This window comes from Salvelinus fontinalis, chromosome 31, assembly GCF_029448725.1.
Source record: "Salvelinus fontinalis isolate EN_2023a chromosome 31, ASM2944872v1, whole genome shotgun sequence".
In the NCBI taxonomy this organism is placed as follows: Eukaryota; Metazoa; Chordata; class Actinopteri; order Salmoniformes; family Salmonidae; genus Salvelinus; species Salvelinus fontinalis.
In genome coordinates this window covers 45,999,158-46,019,843 of record NC_074695.1, presented here as the reverse complement: position 1 = coordinate 46,019,843, position 20,686 = coordinate 45,999,158, and the positions used below count along the sequence as shown (strand labels likewise).

The window sequence follows — 20,686 nt, the reverse complement described above, 5'->3', positions numbered from 1 at the left end:
ACCCCTGGCCCAGTCGCCCATGGTTACTTTCCGAGGCCAGTCCCACAGTCGCATCATCATGGGACATCCGCAGGTGGTCAAACAGCTGCAAACAGGTGTGCGTTTTGTACTGTCTGCGTCCCATCGTCTTTACTGCACCGTGCCTTTTGTGTTTGATGTTTGTGTACTTATTCTACATGAAAATGTCAGCCGTTTCTCAAACAGAAATATCATTTATACAAAGGATAACGTATTAGTTATCTTATTTCAGATGAACCCTAGTGCTTTCATATACCATCGCTGTGTAATACTGCTCCTGTGCAGGGTAGGAGCTTTTCTGTGTTAGCTATTTTTCCACTGGGAGTCTCTGGGACAAACGCGCTCAGTGTGAACAATGGCTGTGTCAATGATAGAAAGCGCCAGACAGAAGCGTTCGGTCTGCGGCCGGCTGCTATTAGCTAGTGGAGACGGCAGTAATATGTGTGTGTGGTGTGGACTTGTATTACTATCCTCGTGGGTACCGGAAATCCCCAAAAGTCCCCACAAGGAAAATTCTCCCTCTTCGGGGACATTTCTCAGGTCTCCACGAGGACAAAGGTTATTTTAGGCTTAGGGGTTAGGGTTAGAATTGGGGTTAGGGTTTGGGTTAAGGTAGTGGCGCTATAGGGGGAATAGGGACACGTGCCCCCTCAAATTTATCCGGTTTAACATTTGATTAAAATAAAGTGATTTCTGTAATGCTAGCCCAACTAGGTTACCAATCTCCAAACCTCAGAACTAGCTTCCAAGAAACCATTTCAGGCCACCAATCAAGTTAGAGGAACTAGCATGTCTAACCATCTTAGCTGGCATGCCTGCTGGTAAGGTTGGTAGACTTTAGAAAAGCAAGCCGTTACTAAATGTGCATCACATCCTTTCAATCTTTTACCCAGATTTGAGCAGAGAAGCATATTTAGTTTCTTTAAATGTTACCACCAGCCAGTAAGAAACAGACAGCTCAAGAAGTATGCTTAGATATGCCGGGAAAAGAAACATATTTCTGGCTCTAGATTACAGGAGTAAAAAAAAACAAAAACAAATCTAAATTCTCAACTTCTACCCCTGAGCCATCCTCACATACTTTGTGCCTCCTCACATTTCTGTGCATGATGTACCTGGTTTAAAGTTAGGGTAAGTGAAAGTAGAATTTTGAATGGAAATACACTTTATGCGTGTTCTGACTGGACTGGATGGAAACACTGCCCCCTTGTGTGATATGAATGTAACTGCATGCGATATTGCTCAAGAAAGCGCTCATTTGTGACACGTTCTTCCTCCATCTCTCTTCCTCTTGATCTCGGGCTCGTCTCTTCTGCTCACAGCAGATGTACCTAGCAGAAGATAATTACTTATTGATGTGTAATGATACGTTATACAATGTGAAAGGTTGAGGAGCCTGTGTAAAAGGTGGAGTGTCTGACTGTTATGGAACTCTTCCTTTCCTCCCCCATCTTGCGCTCTCTGCCTCTCTGTCTGTGTCTCAGTTCCTGTAGTGAAACAAGCTCTAGCGCCAGGGGCCAAGGTAACGCTGGGGCGCCAGTCTATGCTCTCTGTTGCACAGAAGAACAAGCTGAAGGAGGCAAGCGGAGGAACCTTCAAGTAATCCACACACACACACACACACATACACACACACGCGAGCGCGCGTGCACAAGTCGAATCATTTCAGAATTCTTAGTGAAAAAGAGGCCTTATAAATAGTTATCTTTCTCTTCTTTCCCCCTCTTTCCTTGTCTCCTTCATCCAGAGATGATGATGATATCAATGACGTGGCCTCCATGGCTGGAGTTAACCTGTCAGAGGAGAGTGCCCGTATCCTGGCAACCAACTCTGAGCTGGTGGGCGCGGTGACCCGCTCCTGTAAGGACGAGGCCTTCCTCTACACCACCTCACTAACCCGGAGAGTACAGGAGATCGGTAGAGACACACACACACACCACGTAAACGCACGCATGCACGCACACACACACACACACTCTGTACCTAAAATCCCTTGTTGTAACAGGTAGGAGGTTTGGGGTGATTGACCTGGGGCCAGAGGTTATCGACTACGTTTCCCATGCGACAGAGCAGCGGCTGCAGAACCTGCTGGAGAAAGTGACGGAGGTGGCGCAGCAGAAGAACATCACCTTCAAGGTGAGAGAACACAGCTTCTGTGGGTGTTGGCGTGAAGGAGGTTCACGAGTTCTTTAATGAGCTATTACGTTCTGTTGTGTTCTGTCGCTACTGGGTTGTCGTCCTTATTGTTGCTAGCCTTTCATCTTCAAAAAAGTGCTGAAGGGCCCCCGAGTGGCGCGGCGGTCTAAGGCATCGCAGCACTAGAGGCGTCACTACAGACCCGGGTTCGAGCCCAAGCTGTGTCGCAACCGGGAGACCCATGAGGCGGAGCACAATTGGCCCCAGTGTCGTCCGTGTTAGGGGAGGGTTTGGCCTGCCGGAATGCCCTTGTCCCCTCGCGCTCTAGCGACTCCTTGTGGCGGGCCGGGGAGCGCGCACGCTGACTTCGTTTGCCAGCTGGACGGCGTTTCCTCCGACACATTGGTGCGGCTGGCTTCCGGTTTTACGGCGAGCGGTGTTTCAAGAAGCAGTGCGGCTCGGCGGGGTCGTGTTTTCGGAGGACGCGCGGCTCTCGACCCCCGCCTCTCCCGAGTCCATACGGGAGTTGCAGCGATGGGACAAGACTGTAACTACCACTTGGATATCACAAAATTGGGGAGAAAAGAGGGTAAAAAGTACAACAACAAAAAAGTCGTCCATTTTTACCCTTGTAATCCATTATCTCTCTCTCCTTCAGGAGGATGATAAATATGAACAGGTGAGTGACGTGCGAGCCCAGCTGAAGTTCTATGAGCAGCTGGATCAGATGGAGAAACAGAGGAAGGAGGAGCAGGAGAGGGAGATCCTGATGAAGGCTGCCAAGGTAACTAACTCGCCACCGCAGGCATTGATGCACTAACCTTAGAAATGTGGAGGTGCGACTTCAACCATGTCACACAGCCCTTTTTGCACCATCTAGTGGTCTTATACTGTAAGTGCCAGTCGTGTTGATTCCGTGCCTCTTTCCTCCCCCCAGTCTCGATCTCGGCAAGAGGACCCAGAGCAGCTTCGGCTCAAACAGAAGGCCAAAGAGGTGAGAGGAGAGCGTTCGTGTGGCTGCACGCAGAGTGTGTATATCATTTCGTGTGTTATGTCGTATGCAAATGATTTGTAGCGTTTCTCAGACTCTTGTGTCGCTTGTCTCTGTCTTCAAGCACCGGAGCGTTGTATGTGTGTCATGCCTGTTCCGTCTGTGTGTGGTTTGTTCTAGATGCAGCAGCAGGAGCTGAATCAGATCAGGCAGAAGGAGGCCAACATGACGGCCCTGGCAGCCATCGGCCCCAGGAAGAAGCGGAAAACGGAGTCCCCCGTCAACGGAGCCGGGGCTGAGGTGGAGTATCATGACCACTACTCTAGGCTTGATCATTGACTATATATTGCGCTTAACAAAGAACCAAACTTGTGGATTGATAGCGGTTTATGCACGTACACATATGTTTGAAGATCAACATGAATGTTCCTTTCTCCGTCTCGCCCTCCCTCTCTGCAGGGTTCTGGCTCCGGTCCCTCATCGTCAGTTGGTGGCAACAGCGGAGGCTCCAGACCTCAGCGCCAGCGCATCACCAGGGTCAACCTCAGGGACCTGCTCTTCTGTCTGGAGAATGAGAGAGAAACCAGTAGCTCACATCTGCTCTACAAAGGCTTCCTCAAATAACACACAGAGAGAGCGGCCACGCCCTGTACCACTTCCAGAGAGACGAGACACTAATGAGAGAAACCAGTCACTCTGATGCACGTGACTCAGTCTCCAATAACACCTCCCCCGACAGATAAGAGGCCAGACACTCCCAATAGCACGTCCCTTATAGAGCCAAATGGACCAGCTACAGGTGACGGCACCTCCCCCTCTCCTGTGCTCTCCTACACTCATGACCTGGAGGGTAGGCAGACCAGCGGCACCTGGAACATTAATCATCAGCTGTGCCCTAGGCGTCTTCCTCAAAGGTGAGGTGGTGGGACTGACCTCTCAGACTAGCTCTTCTGGACCCTCCTTTACCCCCGTGCCTCTCACAGTTCTGTAGGGACCAGCTACTGGCAACCTGGTCCCCTCCCATAAACTGCCCTCTGGTGCCCTGGAGGGGAAATGCTCTTACTTGTGATGTCTCCTTTGGGTCTGGAAACATCCTCATTCACGGTAGGTGCATAGCTTTTCCGTCCTTTAACCTCATGCAAGAGGCTTATATGATTAGACTTTTTTTATAAAGAACCCCCAGCGAGGACCCTTTTAACACGGTTAACGAACAAATGTACAAAACTGCAGTAGTAACGTCAAATCCCTGACCATACAGAAACTCTGGGCCTTTTGTTAGGGGATAGAGACTCTTTTATAGTCATTCATTCTAGTGCTATTGCCTGTGGAAATTATTCTTTTATTTGAATTTTTTTCTTGACTGATACAAGTCTTCTGCTGAGTTGCCTTTTTTTTGGCCAAAATAAAGCCATATGAACGATACATGTCTAACTCTCTAGAACTCTGATAACATTACAGGACCCCTGGTTGATATTCAGAGTTTTTAGGCTTTGTTTGATGTCTGTTTGAGTGTAACTTCCCGTGTGCTTTTGTGTCTTGACTTTTTGTTTTTGAATCCGGTATTATGATTGTGTCAACATGTCCGTTGGAAAAGGTTATGGAAATGGACGCGAGCTTGTGGGCACGCTCATTTCTGGTGCACATGTGACATCCTATGGAAACAGTCTGTCAATCACAGTTCATACAAATCATTATGTTTCTGCCAGTAGACTGTGTGTGGGGGGGGGGGGGGATAAGCATGAGTGAGAGTCATGTAAAATAACTTATAATAATTCATTGTTGATGCAACAATGCAAAGTGAGACTGAGACGTTGATGCAACGTTGGCAATAAATAGCCTTTTTATGATTGGAGGTAGGCCATTCCTGGCTGCCATGGTGATGCGTGACGGGACTGCACACCCTCAACGACTGATTTGTAATCAAGTCAACGGTCAGAGGGATACACCCACTTTCTATATAACTTTCAAAATATTTTGTTGGCGCACATACTAATTGGTTGTTTTGGATGGTAGTGTATATTGATTCAACTTTTCTAGCTGTACATACTTCAGTTGGCCTTTTTGTAAGGTCTGTCATTAGAAGATGAATTCTCTTTTCTCAACGTCATTTTTTCTCTCTCTGCTAGTCAATCAGTATTGATATGTTTTTATACCATCGCCCCTGGCAACTGTTACCCACATTTCCCTCTGTCCGTTTTCTATCGGAGAACACAGTTTTCAATGAAAAACTGAAGTATATTATGTAATTGTAAATTTTTGCACATCCATTTGTTTAATATTGTAAATACTCTAAATGAAAGGTTTTTAATGGTGATTGTTTATAGAGGATTGAGAGAGAATGATCTCCTTCATAAAAAAAGAAAAATAAGTTGTTGTGCATGTCTTTCTGCCTGGCTACAGTGTGTGGATCTTGCTTAAACCCTTCTCAATGACTGCTTTTATAGTTTGTCTTCTACAGTGGCTACCTACTGTATTAACCCAGAGACTGCAATGATATGAGGGATTTATTTTAAAAACAGTTCCTGAGTTCAAGTGCAGTACATTAGTTCTCTCAGAGGAGGGCACTATTGTATCACTAAATCTCTACATCCCTCGAAGTGGTCGATCTCATCAAACCAAATCCATTTGCTTGGTGTCTTTGGGAGTGAGAGCGATCTCATCTGCATCTATTGCCGCGTTCAGGTACTACTAGTCGGAACTGGGAAACTCATTTCCGACTTGCTAACTGGTTGTGGTTGTACATGTGTCGTGTTCAGTTAGCAAGTCAGGCATTTCCCAGTTTCCTAGTTCCGGCTAGCACGTGAACACGGCATATGTTGGCATGGTCAATGGAGCCAAAATCACACTCGCATGTGAATGGAGTTCGGTTCGCAAAATAAAAATCCCAGGGGCAGCATTTTGAGGTGATACTAACATGTTTATAAGCTGAATGCCTGTGGAAATGAGTGGTAAGTTCCTATAGTGATAATTATTATTTTTGCTCACCCAATTCCACCCCTGCATATGCCTCTATCAGCACAGTAGCCTTCAGAGCATGCCGTCAGTTTCCCAACCCTCCCCTTAGCAGCAGCAGCAGCAGCAACAACAGCAAGAAATATGTGCTCAGGCTGCCAGACCGATAGGAGATTTTACGAGCAAGCCAAGCAGCACCAGGAGTCATGTCTCCTGGCTGTACTCCGGCTCCAGTGACTTGAGAATGCAGGCTGTTGATCTGTAGGTACACACCGCTGGATTACACCCACCCACACAGAGTTCTGCAGCTCAGCGACGGCTCACCGGGAGAGCACACCCAGTCATGTCCCTGTTTCAGACAGTGTGGATATGAGGTTTATTTAGTTGTTTGTTTCTGTTCACTCTGCAGACAGTAGGTGCCTGGGAAACCCTGTGTCTTCATCCAGTCTATATCCCTTACAAGGATAGCATGGCATTGACGTCTACCCCAATACAAATATGTTCATCCTTTCTGAGTAACCATACATATTGCCTTTCACGTATCTAACCTCATTGGCCAGGACTTCTCAATGAATGCTGGGTGAGACATACGGGAGAGAGCATCCTGACTGACAGAAATGCATTAGTAGGTTGAATTACCAAGGAGCCAAATCCCTCTGAGCAGCGGGGCTGAGCAAGAGACAGACACGTTTGTCTGGATAGATCCCTACTGATGACTCTCATCCTCAGAGCAGTTCTTTATCAGTGGGAGAGGATTAGACGGCGATACTCTTTAGTACACACACGTGTACACACACACACACACACACACCTCCTGTGAGATTAGCACTAGCACTATGAAATTGATATATCATACATACTGATCATAGCCAAGGGAATTAGAGAGAGAGAGGGCTCAGAGCTTCAGTGTCGCAGGCTTTGATGTTCATCATTGCCGGAAGGGAGGGAACACCTGCTCATACAGTCTGCATCCCAAGAACACGCACACACCAACTTCATGCTTCGCCACACAGACAAACCAATAAAGACACTTGTCATATCTCAAATAAACTTTACATGGTTTTGACATCAGTTAATAAGACAAAACAAGTCACGGTGGGATTTCTATTCACGGTGTCCTTTTATTAACACAGTTGCACAGCCAATAAATACATATGCCTTGTTGATTGTTGCTCAACCTGAGTTAGCATCACGGAGGGTCATCAACAGGGCCTTCCCTTGCTGCTGCATGCTAAGAATGCTAAATCGCTCTGTTTGCACTTATGGATTTTTCTCTCCGTTCGTTCTCGGAAAGAGAGAGCGAGAGAGAGAGAGAGGGAAGAAAGAAAGAACATCTAGGAGGAGTGGAGGTCCCTTGGGGCCCAGAAACAACCTAGGCGCGTAATTGAACAAATTAGCCATGAACAGCTGTTACCTGTTAAAATGACCCGCTTTCATTTTATCGCCGTGGACAAGAGGTCTGATAGCATCTGCACGCCACAGCTGTCAGGTATTCTGATTAGCTCGCCCATTCCTACTTTCAATATATCATGACAAACATAATTACCTCGACATCTCTTTTTATGGATTCGACAAATCGCCAGGCGCACCGAGCATGCCAAGTGTCCATCAATTATAGCCTCAGTCTGCCGGTAGGCTCTCCGCTCCGATCCGCCGGGTTGACTTTGTTAAGCAGTTTCCATTAAGGGAAAAGAAGGCCTGGAATGTTAGACATATTAGGACCTCATGTTGCCTCCTATGTTGCTTGTCTGAGAGAAGACAAGAGAGAGCAGAATGGTCCGGCGTTTAATGTTAACCTGTGACACGTGTGTATGGTATAGTAGGTGGGAAACCAAGGATGGCATGACGGCTGGCCTACACATGGTTCCCAACATTGTGAATCATTGTGAAACATTGTGAATGCAGCTGTTTTGTCTTGATTTTGATGTGATTTCAAGGTAGAGTACATTTTCCCTGTTGTTAGAACAGCAAACGCTCAAGAATCTCTTGTCCGAAACCTTGTAATAGACATGGGCCTAATGTGATAATATAGGCCTTTCTCTAGGCCTTTCATTACAGGTAGGCTCATGGTTAAGCCTACCGAGGAGCAGTTAATTCGAGACTGAAGCGATTTTGTTAGATGAGGGTAAGCTGGCAGAAACACCGCAATGCTGTTCGATCGGTTTGAGACCCATCAGAACACAGGCAACCTTCAGTTGATGAGCTACTTTCCTCGCTCATAGAGATTTAGCTACTTCTGCTGGACATTGGAAACTTTCTCATTGCCATTAAATTGTTGTTCCTGAAAGTTTCGAAAATAGATGTTTTTTAAATTTTTTATTTCTATTCCACCACACATTAATACATTGGGTGCTACCATTACTGTTCCCACACTGTGGCTGTACTGCTCTGTAATGAAGAGGCCTCCTGTTCAAATCAAATCAAATCGTATTTGTCACGTGTGCCGAATAGAAATACTTACTTACAAGCCCTTAACCAACAATGCAGTTTTAAGAAAGAAAGTGTAAAATAAACTAAAGTAAACATTTTAAATAATGAAGGAGCAACAATAAAATAACAGTAGCGAAGCTATTTACAGGGTTTACTGATACAGGGTGCTGTTGAATCACTCATGGCTCAGAAGATAAACAACACCGTATGTCTGTGATGGACTACTTGACAGCAGAAAATACAACGACATTATCTGCGAATCAAAAATACTAAGTCAAAAATATAAGGAAAAAGTTGAATCCGCCACTCATGGTTTTCTGTCCAGCCACTGATTGATTTTGGCCTTCCAGTCATTTCTGTCAGCTGAATATTACATTTTTGTTTTTGAAGAAGAATTTCCTCAGCCAGAGATATAGCCACAAAATACTATATGCTATTTTAACATGGACACATACAGTGCCTTCATAAAGTATTCATACCTTTTGAATTATTCCACATTTTGTTGTGTTACAGCCTAAATTCCAAAACATTTTCAGCCATCTACACACAATACCCCATTATGACAAAGTTAAAACATGTTATTCAACATTTTTGCTAAACTATTGAGAATCAAATACAGAAAAATCACATTTACATACACTAACCAAAGGTATGTGGACACCTGCTCGTCGAACATCTCATTCCAAAATCATGGGCATTAATATGGAGTTGATCCCCCCTTTGCTGCTATAACAGACTCCACTCGTTTCCACTAGATGCTGGAACATTGCTGCGGGTACTTGCTTCCATTCAGCCACAAGAGCATTAGTGAGATCAGGCACTGATGTTGGGTGATTAAGCCTGGCTCGCAGTCAGCGTTCCAAGTCATCCCAAAGGTGTTCGATGGAGTTGAGGTCAGGGCTCTGTGCAGGCCAGTCAAGTTCTTCCACACCAATCTCGACAAAACATTTCTGTATGGACCTCACTTTGTGCATGGGGAATTGTCATGCTGAAACAGGAAAGGGCCTTCCCCAAACAGTTGCCACAAAGTTGGAAGCACAGAATTGTCTAGAATGTCATTGTCTGCTGTAGCATTAAGATACCCCCGAACCATGAAAACAGACCCAAACCATGATTCCTCCTCCACCATACTTTACAGTTGGCACCATGCATTGGGGCAGGTAGCGTTCTCCTGGCATCTGCCAATCCCAGATTCATCCGTTGGACTGCCAGATGGTGAAGCGTGATTCATCACTCCAGAGAACGAGTTCCACTGCTCCAGAGACCAATGGCAGCAAGCTTTACATCACTCCAGTTGAGGCATGTGCGCGGCTACTCGGCCATGGAAACCCATTTCATGAAGCTCCCGACGAACAGTTCTCGTGCTGACGTTGCTTCCAGAGGCAGTTTGGAACCCGGTAGTGAGTGTTGCAACCGAGGACAGGCGATTTCTCAGCACTCAGTGGTCCCGTTCTGTGAGCTTGTGTGGCCTACCACTTCGTGGCTGAGCTGTGGTTGTGGATGAAATAGCCAAATCCACTAATTTGAAGGGGGGTTCACTGTCCACATATTTTTGTGTATATAGTGTAAATATTCACTCCCCCGAGTCAATAATTTGCAGAAGTTAGTCTTTATGGGTAAGTTTCTAAGAGCTTTGCTCACCTGGATTGTATAATATTTGCACATTATTCTTTGAAAAAGTATTCAAGCTCTATCAAGTTGTTTGTTGATCATTGCTAGACAGACAGTTTTGCCATAGATTTTCAAGACGGTTTAAGTCAAAACTGTACCTAGGCCTCTCTGGAACATTCAATGTCATCTTGGTAAGCAACTCCAGTGTATATTTGGCCTTGTGTTTTAGGTTATTATCCTTTTGAAAGGTGACTGTGTCTCCCGGTTTCTGTTGGAAAGCAGACTGAACCAGGTTTTCCTCTAGGATCTTGCCTGTCCTTAGCTCTATTCCATTTCTTTTTTATCCTAAGAAAACCCTGTAGTCCTTGTCAATAACAAGCATACCCATAACATGATGCAGCCACCACCACCATGCTTGAAAATATGAAGAGGGGTACTCAGTGATGTGTTGGATTTACCCCTAACATAACACTTTGTTTTCAGGACATTAAGTTAATTTCTTTGCCATATTTTTTGCATTTTACTTTAGTGCTGTATAGCAAACAGGATGCATGTTTTGGAATATTTTTTTTATTGTGTACAGTCTTCCTTCTTAATATTGGGGAGTAATTACAATGTTGTTGATCTATCCTCAGTTTTTTTTATCACAGACATTAAACTCTGTAAAGTCACCGTTTGCCTCATGGTGAAATCTCTGAGCGATTACTTTCCTCTCCGGCAACTGAGTCAGGAAGGACGTCTGTATCTTTGTAGTGACTGGGTGTATTGATACACCATTCAAAGTGAAATGAATAACTTCACCACGCTCAATGGGATATTCAAATATAAGTGGACCAAATATATTTTCAACATCTCCACTTTGGCAAAAAAGGATGTATAATTAAGAACAGTATCTTGCAGGATTCAATAGTTAGAATTGTTGTCTTGTTGTGCTGTCCCTTTCTCTGTGATTGTCATTCCAATGAAATCCAGAAAGAACAAAACCCTGTCCTCAAACATTTACATCAAAAGGTGCAAAGTTATGGGCGAAGATACAAAACATCCACATCAAATAAAACAGTTTTCTTGATCAAATAACATAGAACCACAACCACTTTTTGTGTAGTATTAATTTACCATCCTTACAAACCACTTAATGTAAATGTACATTTGTCATGACTTCTTCCCGAAGTCGTTGCCTCTCCTTGTCCGGGCGATGTTCGGCGGTCGACTTCACCGGTCTTCTAGCCATCATCGATCCATTTTTCATTTTCCATTGGTTTTGTCTTGTCTTCCCACACACCTGTTGTCAATCCCATTTATTACCTGTTGTGTATTTAACCCTCTGTTTCCCTTCATGTGTTTGTCAGAGATTGTTCGTTGTCAAGTGTTGTGTTGTTTGTGTATAGGTGTGCGATGGGTCTTCGTACCCAGATTTTGTATTATATTTTTCCGTGAGTGTTATGGAGCAGATTACTGGGACTTTAATTAAAGTACTCCATGCTACACTCTATTTTGACTCTCCTGCGCCTGACTTCCTCTGCCACTTATACACGCCGCTGTGACAGAATCTCTGACCCATATATATGAAGTCAGCAGGAGAGGACACGACGGCCATGGAGGTGGAAAAGCGCGTTATGGAACAAGCTAAGGAGATTGACTGTTTGAGCGCCATCATGGATCGTATTGTCCAGAATATGGATCGCTTGGAGAGACAGGGAGTTTCTCCAGCGCCTCCACTGCCACAACTGGGATTTACCGTTAACGCGTTTTCCCCACCTGAACCTAATAAAATCCATTTACCCCTACCCACGGGTTACAACGGAGATACTGCTGGCTGCCAGGGTTTCCTCCTTAAACTGAACTTATATCTGGCCACGATCTCCCCAGTACCATCCGACCGGGAGAAGAGTTCCGCCCTCGTCTCATGCCTCACTGGGAGAGCCCGGGAGTGGGCCAGCGCTGTGTGTAGAGAGGAGAATGCGGCGTTGGACCATTTTGAGGAGTTCACCCGTTATTTCAGGAGAGTATTCGACCATCCTCCCGAAGGAAAAACGTCGGGTGAGCTTCTCTATCATCTGAGGCAGGGGACGAGGAGTGCCCAGGAGTTTGCTTTGGAGTTTAGGACCTTGGCTGCCGGCGCTGGATGGAGCGACAGGGCCCTGATCGACCATTACCATTGTAGCCTACGCGAGGACGTCCGTCGGGAGCTGGCCTGTAGAGACACCACCCTTAACTTCGACCAGCTGGTGGACATGTCCATCAGGCTGGACAACATGCTGGCTACTCGTGGACGTCTAGATCGGGGTCTGGTTGTTCCATCCTCCCGCACCCTCTCTCCCGAACCAATGGAATTGGGAGGGACGGTGCGTCGGGAGACCGGAGGGGGTAACCCCTCGAGCACCATCTATGATCGCAGAGATCACACTGCTGATCGGTGTCGGGTTGGTTCCTCTGGGAATAGAGAAGGCAGGCAGGGCACTCTGGCATCACCCCAGGTGAGTAGGCACCATACTCATCCAGAGCCCTCTGCTGCACTTATGTTTGTCTCTGTCACCTTTCCGGATTTTTCCCTGCATTCCCAGTATAAGGCGCTAGTAGATTCAGGCGCGGCTGGGAATTTCATTAATAAAAATTTTGCTCATAGTTTAGGGATTCCTGTTGTTTCTGTTGATATGCCTTTCCCTATTCATGCCTTAGATAGTCGACCAATAGGGTCAGGGTTTATCAGGGAGGTCACCGCACCTTTGTCTATGATAACGCAGGGAGGTCACAAGGAGAAGATTAGTCTTTTTCTTATTGATTCCCCTGCGTATTCTGTGGTGTTAGGCCTACCCTGGTTAACTACTCATAACCCCACTGTTTCTTGGCCACAGAGGGCTCTCACGGGGTGGTCGCGAGAGTGCTCAGGTAGGTGTGTAGGGGTTTCCGTTGGTGCTACTACGGTGGAAAGTCCAGACCAGGTTTCCACCGTGCGCATTCCCCCAGAATATGACGATTTGGCACTCGCCTTCTGTAAAAAGAAGGCGACTCAATTACCACCCCATCGACAGGGGGATTGTGCGATAGATCTCCTGGTAGACGCTGCATATCCCAGGAGTCATGTGTATCCTCTGTCGCAAGCGGAGACAGTGGCTATGAATAATTATATCTCTGAATCCCTGCGTCAGGGGTTCATTCAGCCATCCATTTCACCCGCCTCTTCGAGTTTCTTTTTTGTGAAGAAGAAGGATGGCGGTTTACGCCCGTGCATTGATTATCGAGACCTTAATAAAATCACGGTAAAATATAGTTACCCGCTACCTTTGATTAATACAGTAATGGAGTCAATGCGCGGGGCCCGCTTCTTCACAAAATTGGATCTCAGGAGTGCGTACAATCTGGTGCGTATTAGGAAGGGTGATGAGTGGAAGACGGCATTTAGCACCACCTCAGGTCATTATGAGTACCTGGTCATGCCATATGGGTTGATGAATGCTCCATCAGTCTTCCAATCGTTTGTAGATGAGATCTTCAGGGACCTGAATGGGCAGGGTGTAGTGGTGTATATCGATGATATTTTGATATACTCTGCTACACGCGCTGAGCATGTGTCCTTGGTGCGCAGGGTGCTTGGTCGCCTGTTGGAGCATGATTTATATGTCAAGGCTGAGAAATGCTTGTTCTTCCAACAATCCATCTCCTTCCTAGGGCATCAGATTTCCACTTCAGGAGTGGAAATGGAGAGCGACCGCATTACAACCGTGCGTAATTGGCCGACTCCAACCACGGTAAAGGAGGTGCAGCGTTTTTTAGGGTTTGCCAATTACTACCGGAGATTTATCCGGGGTTTTGGTCAGGTTGCAGCTCCCATTACCTCACTGCTAAAGGGGGGACCGGTGCGCTTGCAGTGGTCGGTCGAGGCGAATAGGGCTTTTGGTAAACTGAAGGCTCTGTTTACCTCGGCGCCTGTGTTGGCTCATCCGGATCCCTCTTTGCCATTCATAGTAGAGGTGGACGCATCCGAAGCTGGGATAGGAGCAGTGCTCTCTCAGCGTTCGGGTGTGCCACCGAAGCTTCGCCCCTGTGCTTTTTTCTCGAAGAAGCTCAGCCCGGCGGAGCGTAACTATGATGTGGGGGACCGAGAGCTGTTAGCTGTCGTAAAAGCCTTGAAGGTGTGGAGGCATTGGCTTGAGGGGGCTAATCACCCTTTTCTCATCTGGACTGACCACCGCAATCTGGAGTACATCCGGCAGGCGAAGAGACTAAATCCTCGCCAGGCAAGGTGGGCCATGTTTTTCACTCGTTTTGTGTTTACGCTTACTTACAGACCAGGCTCCCAGAACGTCAAGGCAGACGCATTGTCTCGGCTGTATGACACAGAGGAGCGACCCATGGAGCCCACTCCCATACTCCCAGAGTCGTGTTTGGTGGCGCCAGTAGTGTGGGAGCTGGACGCGGACATTGAGCGGGCGTCACGTGCAGAGCCCTCTCCTCCTGAGTGTCCAGCTGGTCGTCTGTACGTTCCGTCTGCTGTCCGCGACCGATTGATCTATTGGGCTCACACATCACCCTCCTCTGGTCATCCTGGGATAGGTCGGACGATGCGCTGTCTTGATGGGAGGTACTGGTGGCCCACTTTAGCTAAGGACGTGAGGATTTATGTTTCCTCCTGTTCGGTGTGCGCCCAGTGCAAGGCTCCTAGACACCTGCCTAGAGGTAAGCTTTTACCTTTACCCGTTCCTCAACGGCCGTGGTCGCACCTGTCAGTGGATTTTGTGACTGATCTTCCACCTTCACAGGGTTACACCACGATCCTGGTCGTTGTGGATCGGTTCTCTAAGTCCTGTCGTCTTATCCCTTTGCCCGGTCTCCCTACGGCCTTACAAACTGCGGAGGCTCTGTTTACACATGTTTTCCGGCATTATGGGGTGCCTGAGGATATAGTGTCTGATCGGGGTCCCCAGTTCACGTCAAGGGTCTGGAAGGCGTTCATGGAACGTCTGGGGATCTCGGTTAGTCTTACCTCAGGTTTTCACCCCGAGAGTAATGGGCAGGTGGAGAGAGTTAACCAGGATGTGGGCAGGTTTCTGCGGTCCTATTGCCAGGACCGGCCAGGGGAGTGGGCGAAGTTCGTGCCCTGGGCAGAGATAGCCCAGAACTCGCTACGTCACTCCTCCACTAACCTTACCCCTTTTCAATGTGTATTAGGGTATCAGCCGGTTCTGGCTCCTTGGCATCAGAGTCAGACCGAAGCTCCTGCGGTGGACAATTGGTTTCGGCACGCTGAGGAAACTTGGGAGGCAGCCCACGTCCACCTTCAGCGTGCCATAAGGCGCCAGAAAATTGGCGCAGACCGTCGCCGCAGTGAGGCCCCGGTGTTCGTACCAGGGGACAGGGTCTGGCTCTCGACCCGAAACCTGCCCCTCCGCCTGCTCTGCCGGAAGCTGTGTCCGCGGTTTGTGGGGCCGTTTAAAGTCCTGAGGAGAGTGAACGAGGTATGTTATAGATTACAACTGCCCATTAATTACCGTATTAACCCCTCGTTCCATGTGTCTCTCCTCAGGCCGGTGGTGGCTGGCCCGCTCCAGGAGGCTGAAGTGCGTGAAGTTCCTCCGCCTCCTCTAGACATCGAGGGGGTCCCGGCGTACGCTATTCGATCCATTTTGGATTCGAGACGTCGGGCGAGGGGCCTTCAGTACCTCGTGGACTGGGAGGGGTACGGGCCGGAGGAGAGATGCTGGGTTCCGGTGGAGGACGTTTTAGATCCTTCCATGTTAAAAGAATTCCACCGCCTCCATCCGGATCGCCCTGCACCTCGCCCTCCGGGTCGTCCCCGAGGCCGGTGTCGACGCACTGCTGGAGCCGCGCGTCAGGGGGGGGGTACTGTCACGACTTCTACCGAAGTCGTTGCCTCTCCTTGTCCGGGCGGTGTTCGGCGGTCGACTTCACCGGTCTTCTAGCCATCATCGATCCATTTTTCATTTTCCATTGGTTTTGTCTTGTCTTCCCACACACCTGTTGTCAATCCCATTTATTACCTGTTGTGTATTTAACCCTCTGTTTCCCTTCATGTGTTTGTCAGAGATTGTTCGTTGTCAAGTGTTGTGTTGTTTGTGTATAGGTGTGCGATGGGTCTTCGTACCCAGATTTTGTATTATATTTTTCCGTGAGTGTTATGGAGCAGATTACTGGGACTTTAATTAAAGTACTCCATGCTACACTCTATTTTGACTCTCCTGCGCCTGACTTCCTCTGCCACTTATACACGCCGCTGTGACAACATTATTGTATTGTACATAGGCTGGTCATCAAGGTTTGTACCTGTAGACTTTCCATCACCATGAAGAAAAACAATGTACAATACAGTAATGGAGTACATTGTGATATCAAGTGATTTGTGATGATGTGGCTCAGTTGGTAGAGCATGGTGCTTGCAATGCCAGGGTCGTGGGTTCAATTCTGTCGAGGGACCATTTCAGTTTTCACATAGAAATAAGTATTTCAAGAAACTGGAAAACATATATCAAACAAGTATTTTTATATTCAAGCAAGTATTTTTTAGAAGTATTACCTTAACTGTTTTGTACAGATAATTATCAGACTCAAGTTACAAATGCTGGTAAACACTCAAATACATTTAGTTAAAAATAATTCTCACAAAATTTGTGCACTGGGCCTTTACTAGGCCTGTAGCGACCGATATAGACGTCTTCAGCACATAAAAAAAAAGTAGATTTAAAATCATTCTAATCCAGATTAAAATGCAAAGTTTTTTTACCACTTTAGCTGGCTTTAGGACCAGAGACAGTGTCATTTGCTTTGCCGGTCAGCTGTTCATGCAGTGCGCCGATTGCTTTGAATTTCATGTTCGCATTTGAATTTGGCCTTGTAAACCTTGTTATAATCAGATTGCCAGGGATTGATTTAATTGGGAGGTGGGGAGCCCTCTTTTTTGGTGACCATTCGAAACCAAAAGCTATTTTATTGCTATTAAAAAAATAGTTGTGATAGCTGTAAGCCTAATTGCTATTTTAATTTATTCGCCCAGTAGCCTAGGTCACTTTTGGTTTCATACTTATATGAAAATAAACAAATGAACAACTTGGTATTTAGTGCATTTCCCCAAAAGACAATAACAATTGTAGGCTAAAACAAATAGTTATTGTCATGTAGTGACAGAATGATAATTGAGATAATGTAAATAATTAATGATTACCTAGTTGGGCTAACTTCTTTAACTTTTTGCTGTAGGCCTACATCATCCTCTGCCTGCATCCCTACCTGTAGCCTACCTGCCTCTGGTACATATAATGCATTTCCACTTCTCACTCTACCAGACTTTGCTAGTCCATCTTCCTGACTGAAAATGTGATATTCTAACAGATCAATCTTGCTGGCAAAACATCATCAAGTTATTTAGCTATAGTGTGGAAAGTAGGGTTGCTTGTTTGTGTATGATAAGCACCCAGATGCTGTGTAGGCAGCACAATCATATCAGACAGAGACAAGCTGGCCATGGTACCATTTTTCGCTGGCCGTCTCCGCGTTGGCTGTGTTGCAATATTAATATCCTCGGAGCACTCTTATTGATACAACAGTTTTCAATATTCTCAGAGCCGCCTCGTTCGTTGATGCCACGCTTCAATATTCGCAGAAAGTTTCCGTTCCCTGGCGAAAAGTATGCAGACAGGCAAAAACAAAAATGAGCTGGGCGCACAAGTTATAGGGAACATCTCTGAATGCAGAGCAACTCTTTTGGCGGGAAGAGCACGAGACAATGACACTGTCAAAGTACACTGTGTGCGCCGTTCCACAAGGTCTTGCTATGTTCATACAAATATTTACACATGTTAAGTTTGCTGAAAATAAACGCAGTTAACAGTGAGAGGACATTTCTTTTTTTGCTGAGTTTATGTGTGGGGTACAAAGATGAGGTAGTCATTCAAAAATCATGTTAACTACTAGTATTGCACACAGTGAGTCCATTCAACTTATTACTGCTTGTGACTTGTTAAGCACATTTTTACTCTTAAACGTATTTAGGCTTGCCAGAACGTAGGTGTTGAATACATTTTGTATTAATTTGTAAAAATGTTGTAAAACATTTTAGCACAACAAAAAGTGGAAAAAGTACAGGGGTGTGAATACTTTCTGAAGGCACTGTACATACTTAACCCCTCTGTCCAGTCCACTGTCATCTTTCCATCATCACCAGTAGTCCTGCTCTCCACATGCATTGCAGACATGGATATATTTCAGACTCAAGTCATTTTACTGAAATGTTATTCAACCTGCAATGTGATCATTTGGTGTTAACCTGCAGTGTGATCATTTTAGGGATAGATATCTGAGATATCTTTTGTTCGTTCTCAAAACACGTTCTGGGGGTACTGCCAAATTGCAGCTACTGATAAGTGATGATTTGTACAGTCAGCCACTTGCATGAACACAGAAACTGGTTTATAGAACAGCACATGAATAGAACACAGAAATGAGTTATAAGAAAAGCACAAAACATTAAAATTCCCATTACAAGACTATCCCATCAATGGGACCTGAAGAACTGTAATGTCCTATGTTTCGTGGAATCATGACTGAACAAGGACATGGATCAAGGACATGAACAAGGACATGGACCTCAAGCTGGTTTTTCTATGCATCGTCAAGACCGAACGGCAGCTTCGGGTAAGGGTAAGGGGGGAAGTGTGTGTCTTCTTTGTTAACAACAGCTGGTATGCGATCTTTAATGTTAAGGAAGCCTCAAGGTTTTGCTTACGTGAATTAGAATACCTCATGATAAGCTGCAGACCATACTATTTACCAATAAAGTTTTCATATATATTTTTCATAGCTGCCTATTTACCATCACAAACCGATGCTGGCACGAAATCTGCACTCAACGAGCTGTATAGGGCCACAAGGAGGTGCCGCTCCTAGTGGCTGGTGATTGTAATGCAGGGAAACTGAAATCAGTATTACCTCATTTCTACCAGCATGTCACCTGTGCAACTAGAGGCAAAAAAAAACCTCAAGATCACCTTTACTCCACACACAGAAACACATACAAAACTCTAGATCCCCTTTACTCCACACACAGAGACACATACAAAACTCAAGATCACCTTTACTCCACACACAGAGACACATACAAAACTCAAGATCACCTTTACTCCACACACAGAGACACATACAAAACTCTAGATCACCTTTACTCCACACACAGAGACACATACAAAACTCAAGATCACCTTTACTCCACACACAGAGACACATACAAAACTCTAGATCACCTTTACTCCACACACAGAAACACATACAAAACTCAAGATCACCTTTACTCCACACACAGAGACACATACAAAACTCTAGATCACCTTTACTCCACACACAGAGACACATACAAAACTCTAGATCACCTTTACTCCACACACAGAGACACATACAAAACTCAAGATCACCTTTACTCCACACACAGAGACACATACAAAACTCTAGATCACCTTTACTCCACACACAGAGACACATACAAAACTCAAGATCACCTTTACTCCACACACAGAGACACATACAAAACTCTAGATCACCTTTACTCCACACACAGAAACACATACAAAACTCTAGATCACCTTTACTCCACACACAGAAACACATACAAAACTCTAGATCACCTTTACTCCACACACAGAGACACATACAAAACTCAAGATCACCTTTACTCCACACACAGAGACACATACAAAACTCTAGATCACCTTTACTCCACACACAGAAACACATACAAAACTCTAGATCACCTTTACTCCACACACAGAAACACATACAAAACTCAAGATCACCTTTACTCCACACACAGAGACACATACAAAACTCAAGATCACCTTTACTCCACACACAGAAACACATTCAAAGCTCTCTCTCGCCCTCCATTTGACAAATCTGATTATATCATTGTGATTCCTGCTTACAAGCAAAAACTCAAACATAAAGTACCATTGACGCGCTCAATACGGAAGTGGGCAGATGAAGTGGATGCTAAGCTACAGGACTGTTTCGCTAGCACAGACTGGAATATGTTCCCGGGATTCATCCAATAACGTTGAGGAGTTTACCACATCAGTCACCGACTTCATTAATAAGTGCATCAACGACGACGTCGACACAGTGACCATACGTACATATCCCAACCAGAAGCCATGGATTACAGGCAACATCCGCACTGAGCTAAAGGCTAGAGTTGCCACTTTCAAGGAGTAGGACATTAATCTGGATGCTTATAAGAAATCTCGTTACGACCTCCAATGAGCCATCAAACAGTCAAAACGTCAACACAGCACTAAGATTGAATCCTACTATGGCGGCTCTGACACTCGTCGGATGTGGCAGGGCTTGCAAACTTTCACGGATTACAATGGGAAACCCAGTCGCGAGCTGCCCAGTGATGGAAGCCTACCAGATGAGCTAAATTCCTTTAATGCTCACTTCGAGGCAAGCAACACTGAACCATGCATGAGAGCACCAGCTGTTCCGGACTACTGTGCGCTCTTGCGCTCTGTAGATAAGATCTTTAAACAGGTTAATATCCAAAAG

General features: G+C 45.8%; 1 protein-coding gene across 1 annotated transcript in view; it reads left to right on the top strand.

The window, feature by feature from the left end:
* LOC129830385 (transcription initiation factor TFIID subunit 4-like) overlaps positions 1-5,507 on the top strand; it is a gene marked incomplete in the record, with an annotated part of 18,114 nt that extends 12,607 nt beyond the window's left edge. Inside the window, 8 exon segments of the mRNA XM_055892931.1 lie at positions 1-95; positions 1,503-1,617; positions 1,766-1,935; positions 2,024-2,154; positions 2,813-2,938; positions 3,092-3,148; positions 3,326-3,445; positions 3,605-5,507. Coding sequence (XP_055748906.1) covers positions 1-95; positions 1,503-1,617; positions 1,766-1,935; positions 2,024-2,154; positions 2,813-2,938; positions 3,092-3,148; positions 3,326-3,445; positions 3,605-3,769 — 979 coding nt within the window.
* Positions 5,508-20,686: the final 15,179 nt, after the last annotated feature.